A 12,051-nucleotide genomic window follows, 5' to 3' on the forward strand; every position below is an offset into this window, starting at 1 on the left:
AAAATTAATCACTCATAATTCTGCTGCATTTATGAATTTTCTTGAATAAATATAACATTTCTAAATGTACTGTATTAAGGGTGAGCAAATGCAACAGCAAAATTTCCATTTTATGCGCAATAAGCTTCTCATCTAACATGAAGAATATTCAATGACATTAATTCTTGATTAAATTAAGAGATTTCCACCTAAGTCCTCTCAATAATAGACTAAAACATTTTCAGCATGAAATGATAAGATTTTTTATAATGAAAAATTAATAGAGATCAACATGATTGTCCAGAATTATGAATTAAAAGATTAAGTACAGAGTGCCATGCAAAATAAAGCAGATTAATTCACAAGGCGAATATTTATATTTCAGTTTCACAAAGAAGAAAAATGATATAACTAAAATTAATGAATTACTCACAAATGGATTATCTGTATTAAAACAAGCAATAAATCACTTCGATGTTTTTAAATTACAAAAAAGTGCATTGTAATTCAAAAAGCTAATTTGTAATTTTAATACAAATAATATTAAGAGTATCTTAAACATAAGCAATTTCCTACAATTAATTCCAAATTTACAATCTTAATTTACATTGCTTAACATATTTATATATGTTGAGCAGTGTCACTTTAAATATGATTGTAATATTTTTTTATTCGAATTCATATAAATACTTTTTACTTTCACATCTAACATTTATCAATTTGAAGAAGATGTAAAAAATTATTAAATGCTAACTAAGCAACAACCTGAGAATTTTAAACACCAAGCAAGAGTTAGCTGCTTCAACTAATGCAAAACTGGATTTTGGACAGCTGCAAATTTAGAAATTATTGAAAAGAGAGAAACTATTTTCCATTCAAAGACTCCAATTTGTATAATAAGTTCACTCGGAATAAAATAAAAATAGAAATCAATGATGAAAATAAAAAATACATGCCTAGTAGTGCTTTTATATAGAATAATTTGATCACGGTTTCAAAACAAATTAACTCATACATAAACATTTGATTAAATGTTCCTAAATTTTCTTTCACTATTACTGTCATGGCTAATGAAAAAGCAAAAATAACCCTTTTTATACTTACAGGTAAAAATGAAGTTTTGAGAGCTTGATGATTTAATCTAACGCGCTTTAGTAAAAAGAAGAAAGAAAAAACATTAGCAAGTTTTTACTGTGATAAATGTTAAAAGATCCACCACAAACTTCCGTTTTTCTTCAAAATTCAATTCATTTTAATGGATAACTGACCGAAAGAAAAAAAAAGATCTACAGTTCTGCTTGTAGTAGTACAGATCTGTAGTTTCGGTTGCAAGTATAGCAAAATGTATTAAAAATATATCTTCACTGTTTTCATGAAGTTCATTTTTTTTCCTTCCGAATTTTTGATAATTATATTGCTTATATAATTAAAAAAAATAATTTCAATGAGCTAAGGCATTATAAAGAGTTCACTGATCTAAAATAACATTAAGAAATTTAAAGAATTTATCATAGAAACTACATCAATATCTTTTTAAAAAGAGTGAAATTTTCAGCAAACAATGATTAATTAAAAAGTTTCTATCTACATATTAAAATATATACCTATGGATTTACAACATTCAACTCATCTCTTTTGTGAAGAAATTCTCTAGCATTTCACTTTTCAAGATGGATTTCTTTGATCAGATTTCAAATAAATTATTCTTTGATAATATGAATATTGTGGTGATATACTGCACATGGTTTTCTGTATTTATTAAACATCTGAAAGTTTCTAGAAGAATAAAGAAAAAAAAAAAAATCGATTTTTTCTGAATCTAACATTCTGAAAGTACAATACTACTTCTCAATAAAAAAAAAAAAATCTATGCTGAGACTAATTTGCCAATGCTCTAAACTGAAATTTTTTTTTCCTTTGTAATATTTGAGATAGTCAAGCTCCTTGCTTATGATTGTGAGATTATAAAAATTCTTAGCGAACTTAAAGTTCTTTTTAAATAATAATCCGCCACAAACATTTATTTTTAAAATAATAAACTTGATTTAAGCCATTAAATTACAAAAATGGAAAACAAACAAGGCACACAATGATTATTATTGAAACCAAACAGAAAAATGTTACAATTACTTATTTTTAATTAGCTTTTTTTTTCAAAGCTGTTCACTCTTAATAGGATTGTAAATTCATGGAATAGCTGCTTGAATTCTTATTATACAAACTATATACGTAGACTGTTCAATAAAAGATGGGTCACAAATCAATAAAAAATAATTATAGATACTTAAGAAAACTCCAAACATTAAAGGTCTATTTCAAAGTACTCTGCATTACACGTAATGAATTTATCTAGCTTTTTTCTCTTTTTTTAGATTTCAAACACATTGCTGGAGTCATTTTTTCACAGGTCTCCCAAAACCACCTCCCACCAGCTTTCATCAGTGCCTCTGATGATCGAAAACGTTTACCCCGGAGGTGTTTATTCAGATTCGTGAAATTATATATCGCATAATGCTGAATCAGGTTTACAAGGAAGAAAGGGAACACATCTCATATTGATTTTTTGAAAGATAATGATGAACAGCCTCGGAACCACGGCACACAAACATTGTGACGGGCATTTTGTGAACATGTGAGCAGTATTCAATGAAATGTTCAATCTTTTTGGCAAGTCTCTTAAAATGATTCGAACATCTTCTCTCATGATCACAGCAGATGTGTTGATGTTTATTTCCGTTAGATGAATCACTGGCCACAGAGCCTATAAAGTGTAGCCTGTAGTTATCTGAAATCCATTGTCTAATCTCTTTAAGCATCTTCTAGATCAGTTATAATGAAGGGCAACCGCTTTACAATCTTTCTGTATTTTCATTGTATATGTTTTAGTTGACGATTTTTTAAGGCAGAAATTTTTTTTAATGTGTTTGTCGAATGTCACATCCAGTTTTGCTGTAATCGAAAGTAAAATAAAGCTTATTTGATCACAGAAGTGCCATCACAGCCGTTCAACTTATTCTTCACTTATCCTGCTACACATGCAATATAAACTTAGTTTTTAAAAATTACTTTTAAAAATAATGATAATTGAACAGTTCCCTTACATATCTAAGGTAAATATTTCACTAAAATATTATGTAAGATATGAGAATAATTTTAAATATGAACATACAAAGTAAAGATATTATGTTAAAATTACATAGTTCTGATTTAGTAATGAATTATTCAGCATTCTTACATTGCGTTTCAAATTATCAGAATAAAAGACAATTCATGCTTTGAATTACTCTACTTCTAGAAAATAATTTTCATTAAAAACTTTGACATAACAATCAGCTACCATTAATATCACGCGGAAATACAGAAGAAAGAAAAGAGATTCTGTCACAAATATACACAAATGAAATGACACAAAAAGGGGAGGGACGTTAAAGGAAGAGGAGAGTTTGGTTACGATAAAGTATAATTCAATAGATAAAATTACTTTATGATTTAATTTGGAAACAAGTAAAAAAAAAAAAAGGATATGGTAATTAGAATTTTAAAAGCAAATGAAGTTTAGTTATTTTCCTAAAAGTGAAAGAGAAAGAGAGAGAGAGAGAGAGAGAGGTACAATTTCCATTACAAAAGTACAGAGTTTTATTAAAATGAAATCATTTACAACTTGTTTTATTCAATTTAATGGAGCAGAATACATGTAAGGGTGGTAAAGAAAATTTCCAAATTTTATATTATTTAAAGAACTTCCTACTTTTTAAAAGATAAAAAGGAATAGAATTAAGCTCTTTAGTTTCAATAACCCGAATACACAATTTACATTTAAAAATATACAAATAGTAGTCAAAATAAAATAGCAGAACACAGAAATAGTAATAAAATCAAACTGCAGTACAAAGAATAAGCAAATGGAATGATAGTATAAAAATATAATATTAAAATAATAATAAAAAACCCCACATAAGCGTATAATAAATGAGAGAGAACAGGTCCTTTCCTTTTCAAGGGGAAAAAAAAAATTAAGTTAACCTATACATCTTTCTTGAAAAACCACAAGTTGTTCTTTGAGCAAATGAATTATGCAGTATTCACAAATTAAGTCATTCAATATAATACGCAGACACATTTGCATTAGCTTCTAAAATACAAATAGAAGGAAAAATAAATCATAAAATATTGTCATCACAATTCTATTACAAACTCAAAATATATTTTTCAACTTTAAAGCTTTAATCTATGTATTTTATTCTATCTAGCTCATAAAAATCGTATGTTATACATTTACAAATATCCATTTCTACTTGTATAAGAAAACCACATATATTTCACACTAGAAAATGCTTTTCAGTAATACATACTGATTAAATGTCAGAAAAAAAAATCATTCCACATTCGATGCAAGCCGAAAATATGCATCTTTTAAAGTATTTTGAAGGAAATTTTATGTAGTAACTTGAAGAGTCAAACATAACTTTCATTGCAATAAAAACATCTTTAAATAGAACAAGGAAGGGGACTTTTTTTGTCACTGTCACTTTCGCACACAAACATTTTTTTAAAGAAAAAGTTAAGAGGTAATTGTCGAAAATACAATTAGGGAGATGCGTCATGCCAAATTAACAGCTTCTAAATTTTGAATTTTCTGAACAAGAATATGGAATTCTCACTTATTCATTTGCAAAAGTTATGTCAATAGTTGATTGTAAGCAGCATCTGCATGTTTTGCCCCAAGAAATGTTTTGCCGCTCTAGGAAAGCCTCAAAGAGCATAAACATACAACATAATAATGTAATTTGTATGTAACAAACAAGTTTCTTGGACATTTGTAGTATCTGTCAGAGAAATTTATTGCCTTGGTGTGTTTCCTGTAACGACTATGCTTCTTAAGAAACGAAATGGTAAATGGGCCATGCTTTGAAAACGGAAGAAAATGATACGTTCTAGAAATGAGCCGGAGATAATTCAGATGTAACCTTCAGAAAGGGTACATGATTTTGTATTAACTGATAAGATTTTTTTTTAAAAAAAAATTTTAGGCATACCATCAGAATTTTTGCAAAAAAAGACGTAACAGAATGGAAGAAACACAGGTCCTACAAGAAATACAAAGCAATATATGGTTTATCAAGAATGATAAATAATGTAGACAGAATGTAGATTGTCGCTGATGAAAGATGAGAAAATTCAGACAAACAACGAAAAACAATACATGTTATTGTTAATAAAGCAAAAGTAAAAAGTAAAGCAATATCAGGATTCTAAAAAAATTACTTTGATGTCTAAAAGGTAAGTATATAAATAAACAGTAATTGTCTTTAGCTTCATGGGCTTGTTTAATCACTAACAAGTAGAAATTCTTTTCGATTGTCATGAAATGTTTAATAAATAGAATTAATTTAATAGAAGTTATTTCATTCTAATTTTCCTTGCATCTGAAATTTCAATGGTGGTAGTGATCCCTAGAATTTGTCTTAACACATTCACGGACAGTTTTAAAATGTGAGTAGAACTAGCAATGTCATATTTTTATTTTGTAGGTTAAAATGACCTTTCTTTCGAAATATATATAGAGAGACCTAGAGATTGTAAAAACTAAAAAACACATTTTTGTAATTTTTTTTTTTAATTGAAGAGGTCTTCATTTGTATTTATGTTGCAGTTATATACAAATGGCAGTTATAAACGCACTGTTCTTAAATGTGTTAAAAATTCGAAAACATTAGAATAATCAAGATAACAGGGTGCTCCAATGAAAATTTGCAAAAAACGATTTAACTCTTATATAAGGACCACAATACTTGACATTAAGTATGAATTACTTTTTGTGTAATATTTTGTTTTACTAACAATACTAATTCACAATAGGGTTTATCAATACATATATATTTCATGACGGCCATATCCTAAAGTTACTATCTTAACTGTGATGGTGCTCAAAAATTCTAACTTTTTTTATGGTAGCCTTATCGACCAACAAGAAAAGGTACAGCAAGAATTTATAAAAGCTATTGAAGTATATATTATTTATTATAAATTTTTAAAAATCTAAATTGTAACAAACTAATATATTTCAAATGCTTTTTCAAGTAAAGAAACAGAATATTATTACAGACTTTTTTATCCTTTTTCTAAGAAAATGAAAATTTCTTTACTTGCGATACTAACAGTACAACAGGCGAAAATTAAAATATTAATTCTTCATTCCCTAAATATCTAATTCACAATTGGTAGGTAAATAATGTACACTTTAATTAATGCTCCTGGACATTTTGTTTAAAGAATGAATATTTTCACAACGAATGAGAATATTTGATTCACTTCTTCATTTGTATACTGCGATTATTGTAGTAATCACGCATTTAAATCAGTCAAAATCATATGTGGTGGTCTTACACAAGTTTTATTTTAGATGCGTGACATCAGCCACTGATTAAAATGCACTTTAAAAAAGTCATTTTCATATAAAAGTCAATAAAAAATTATACTGCTTGCCTATTTTAATGCAAAAACCTAGAAATTAACTAAATAAATAAAAAAAAAGATATTTTAAACCTTCAAATTCATTAATTTGGAAACAGATGAAAATGAATACTTTATAAATAATAAATAAATATTTGAGATATAATATTTGAAAAAGCACTACATAATACAAAAAAATATAGAGCTTAGTTAAGTCTTTTAGCGTAAGAGCCATCTTTGGCCATATCGCCCCACAAAAATGCAGGTAAATAAATAAGTAAAATAAAATGTAAATAAAGAATATATACATATATTAATAAATAAAATGTCAAAAGCTGCTTAATTAACTCAAAAACGGGTATATACGAAAAGATGAAACTTTCAAATGGATGTATCAAATTTTCTTATCAATAACCTCTATGATTAAATCTAGAAGAGAAATTTCTGCTAATTCAAAATTGCTCATTCCAGTTACTTAAAAATAATAAGCATGTCAAATATAACCAAAATTTGGCTATACCCAACTGAAAATAATTTAGATGCAGATTTTCCTAACACTGAATGCAGTTTTAAGCAATGCACATTTTTAAATTCTAATAGGAAAAAAAAAAAAAAAGAACAAGAGTATTAATGACGACATATTAATATTCTAAAATGCAGAAATACAGACAGTTGCAAAAGATAAAATAACATGTCAAAGAATGACAAGTTATTTTTGATGAGTAAGGTTACGAATAAATGCTTTTTTGTATAGAACATTAAATCAGAAATTATTTTAAACATTTCAAACAACAAATTACTTAAAAGCAGCTATTTTCCACACACACGTAGCAATAAAGACACGAATAATACACAACATTGTTTTCTAAATAATTATATATATAATTTGTACATAGAATGTCAAGTTAAATAGAAAGACTGGTTCAGATTGATGCATTACGTCTAAAGTATGGTGTTTTTATATAATTTAAATATAAGTACTAATGGCACAAAACTAAAGAGATTAGGATATAATTACTTTTGTTGTGTCTTTAAGGACTGTTATTTTTGTTCTTCTTTCATTATTAGTGTTTTGATAAGACAAAAACCTTAATAACTGTTCTAAGAAGATTAAAATTTCAAAATAGTGGTATTTCTCATACGAGCTAACTCTTATTAAGGTAAAAAATTGCTACACATTAGGTGAATTGTCATACGATAGAATAATTAGTTGAAATTATTTCTCTGTCATTTTTTGGGAAAGGTACCTAGGTATATATATCCTTATAGATTTCAAATTCAGACTCTAGCATTCTAAAAAAATTAACATCAATTGAAATTTTTTCCTGGATACATAGCCTTGTGAGTATGATTTCTGCACTTCAATCCTCTTAATTCTACTTCTAATAATCATTAACGAAAGTTTTGGAGTATTTGTGCTGAAAAATGACAGTTGATACTTACGAACTGTAAAGATCCAACAATTACACGGGCTATTTTATTGATTTCAAGTCTGAACTGAATTATTACATTACAATTATAATATTCGATGTTTTCTGATTGAATGGGATAACATGCATTTGAATTTACCCAAGGAAATCTGTTTAAATAAAATACACGAAAATTTAGAATGAAGAGAAATGCTTATCCATCAGTCACATATACTTAAAAATGCAGTCTTAGTATTTAACTGACATACCGAGTATAAAACATGCACATAAATATAATCAAATAAACACTGAGGTATCATGTTTGTGATTAGTTTTGTATAACACTACATGTTGGAAGTACTTGAGACAATTTAAAAACACTTAAAAATTAAGAAGTACGAAAGTTCGTTGGTATGAAAAGTATAACCATATTAAACTAGCATAGACAAATCAGCATTCACAGTGAAAGTGACGGCTCATAAATAGCAAATAAAAAATGAGAGCATACAATTCAAAAGTATGTTATATCTGAACTGTAAAGGCAATCTCAGGTAGAATACAGCTACAATTATCAATTGTAGCTTAAATTTGGAAAGTGAAATTGCTACAAATAGAAGGTACTAAAGAACACATTCTATTTTCTATGCCTATGTTTTGGAATGTTTCCCATAAATATTATAAACTCTTTTGATAGTAGAAAAACTAATTATCACTGCTTGCTGTACAAAAGTTCAATACTCGGTATTACCGTTTGGTACTTTATTTGGATAGTCTATGTTTACTAAAATTGTTATTTTGTTAGGATCTTGATTTGTGGGGGTAATGTCACCATTCGGAGGAGTCATTGAGGCGCAATGCGTTGGAGAACGATCCAGCAACAATGTGGATGATGAAGGGGCTTTCGATGTGGGGGAATATTCATATGGCACAAAAACACGAATTGCATCAGGAGAGTGTGTTCGTGAAGAAGGTGGAGATTGTCTGGAAATGATGTTAGCAGATATTTTGGCATCAACATTATCATACATGGACAACGTGCGTCGCAGTTCAACAGGACGAATTGCTGGACTCTGGGGAGACATGCTCTCACCGTGCGATTCTTTGTGCCTTGTTAATGTCGTACTGGGGCTTGAAAAACCTGATAAAGCAGACAAATCTGCTACAGAGGTTTGAGAGGTCTCTGCCAAAGAATTTCTTGAGCTCAGGGGATCAACAATAGAACTACCATTGTCATTTTCTACATTATCAGAAACCTTACAGTAATTTAAGTTGCTAATATTTTCAGTATCTGATTCTACTTCCTCTCTTCTTTTCCAAACAGGAGAATGAGAACCACTATTTTCTTCCTATGTAAATCAAAAAAGTAAAAACGTTGAATGCAAAGTCAAGATTAGCGAAATATATATTCAGTGAAATATATATATATGCACTAATGATAGAATAAAATTTACTTTTTTTCTATATTGTTGGAGGGAGAGATAAATATTATATAAAAAAAGTGCAAAACACTACCTGATTATTCATTTCATACACTGTTATATCTTCTTCTGGCACTAAAATATGATTAATGCCATTTTGTTTAACTTCCTTGTTTTTCTCATCATTTTCTTTGATTGCTTTGCTTTCTGGATGCAAGAATGATTCAATCAAACCAAAAGGTTTCTGAGGAAGTTCATGAGCAGGAGCTCTACCAGGATGTTCCAACTTTTGTTTATGCAATTCATCCATGGATGCCTGAAGTGCTTCAACAGCTGCATCATCGTGGTAACCAAAATCTTGCTCAAGTTTTACTTGTAGAAATTCAACTAATTCCTCCATATTCATTTTTAAAAGAGTTTCTGTGAGACAAATTTTAAAAAAATATATCATTATAAGTTACAATTCTTATTACAGCAACATTTTAAATACTTTAAAATGAAATCTTATAAAACAAGTTTTAAAAACTTTCAAAGATAACTTATACTGGCGACTTGAATTTTTCACAATTTCAATGTTTATTGCTATCTAGAGTAAATAACTGATTGACATTATAAGTTAAAACCAAAGTTTAATAAAGGATAAAATTGCAAAAAAGATTATATAATACCAACAATGTAAAAGAAATGAAAGTTTTCAGACAAATGAAAAACTGCATATTTATCCGAGTTAACTATACTAAGGTACAAAGTGATTAAAATTAAAGAGGAAATATACAGAACTCCTTCCGAAAATTACTATTATTCAAAATGTATATATACATATATATTATGTAAAATAGGTCTATAACATTAAATATATTTTATCTTGTAAAGCTGATATGTTTCTCCACACCAAGGTTGCAGCGTGATAGCCTGATTAATTGCGCGTAAGGGTGGAGCGAAAAATGTTGGATACAAATAAATCGGTTGTCCACTGAAAAATAATTATATTGTTGTTGTTTTTTCAGTTGGAAGTACGAAAATATTCAAATTTTAATTTAATTACTGTGGTTTGTTGTCACATCTTACTTATGTTCATTGTGAATTTGTTTCTCCTGGATGGTGAATAGTAGACTGTCAAGTGTGTTTCTTTTATAAAATTTTATTAAAGCTTTTATTTTCAACCGCCTGGAGTTCTAATTTCATTCAGGACACTCACAGTATACTAACGATGGCTATGGATTCAGTCTTTTTCAGCAGGCGCTGTCAAAAGTCACTATTTAAATTAGAAGGACTGAAGTATTTAAAAAACGGATTTTAGTTTATGACAATTGATAAGCCGCGTGTAAAACGAGTTCATTCAAATTTTCATCCTTTGTATTCACAAAGCTGTATGACTTTATAAAACATGACAGGGCGATATGAAAGTACAATCGATGAATCTTGATTGATGGATTTAGTCTCTGCTGAATAAACGTCTTCTCCAAAAACAGAGAATGAAACTTCTCGAAAAACAGAGACTCGAATATGATTGGAAAAAGCAAGAATATTATATACACTGCGATTTATCAATAGAACAACTTTTCTTTCAATACCTTAATTCAGCACACGACAAACGATATTATGAAGTCTAACTTGGAATCAATTTCAAAATCCAGATTAACGGTTCTAATAGAAGAATTTTTAGAACTAAGATTTAACCGGAAAGGAAAAACTATTGGTACTTTTTGCAAGAGAGTAATGAGAAGTGAACTAAAATTAAACAACTGGTTTTACAATTCTTGAACTTTTAATGGTAGAGTAGCTTAGAAGATGATTGCCTTTAGAGTATGATCATTTGGCTGAAATATTTTATAACATAAGTTTAAAAAATCCTGTTTCAGCTATCTTCAAAATTAGTGTTGCGCACAAAAAGAGCAACAGAGAAAAAATGCAGCTGCTTAATAATGTCAAAATAATTTTGAAGTATTTATTAAATATTTGAAATCATTGTATTTGATGCAGACTTTTGAAATTTATGTTTATGAAATCTATGGATTAAATATTTTTACATTTGAAAAATTGAAATGATATTTTATTTTGAAAAAAAAAAAATTGCTTAGTTCATCGTGTGTTATTAATTTTAAGATATTAAATTGTGAAAAATTGAAAGTCCTTTATTAGGCATGTTCATATTTTGATATGACTTGATTAATATTATTGGCGTTCTTCTGCAAATTTCAGTTTCAATCTTGTAAATAATATTTTTGTTGTTGTTGTTCATAACATTCAGAAGTGCCAAAAAATTTAAAACGAATAAAGATCAAAATTCTTAGTAATAGCTCCATCAATTTAATCTCCTACAACCCGAATAATAACATGGATGTGAATTCTTGACTGAAATATTTCAACGATAAATGTCAGCAACATAATCTAGATAACTAAAAATTTCTTAACATCTTCATTTACTTGAAAAATTATGCTTCCATTCAATATACTTGATAATAATGAAATCAAAGCTCAACAACAGACCTAAATACGATGAAATTAAAAATGTTAAAGTAATTAAAACGAAAATTTTTCATAAAACAGTCATCCCTTAATTTAAAACTTAAATTAGTGATTGAAGCTCATTAAATATTTGTCTATCTTGGTGTTCAAAAAATGATTAATTTAAATATTCCTCAATACTATTGCCCTAACATTAATTCTAATATATCTGAAATTTTGTTAACTATAAAACTATATGCCAACTTAATAAGAACGAACACACACACACACACACACACACACTCACACACACACACACACACACACACACACACACACACACA

The 12,051-nt window shown here is 28.1% G+C and overlaps 1 protein-coding gene across 1 annotated transcript in view; it reads right to left on the reverse strand.

Moving 5' to 3' along the window:
* Positions 1–448: 448 nt before the first annotated feature.
* The window catches only part of LOC129958318 (USP6 N-terminal-like protein), a 62,037-nt gene continuing 50,434 nt past the window's right edge, over positions 449–12,051 (reverse strand). Inside the window, exons 14-15 of the mRNA XM_056070716.1 lie at positions 9,354–9,679; positions 449–9,187 (exon numbers count right to left, since the gene is read on the reverse strand). Coding sequence (XP_055926691.1) covers positions 8,573–9,187; positions 9,354–9,679 — 941 coding nt within the window. The 3' untranslated portion in view covers positions 449–8,572. The remainder of the gene's footprint in view (positions 9,188–9,353; positions 9,680–12,051) is intronic.

This window comes from Argiope bruennichi, chromosome X1 (genome assembly GCF_947563725.1).
Source record: "Argiope bruennichi chromosome X1, qqArgBrue1.1, whole genome shotgun sequence".
In the NCBI taxonomy this organism is placed as follows: Eukaryota; Metazoa; Arthropoda; class Arachnida; order Araneae; family Araneidae; genus Argiope; species Argiope bruennichi.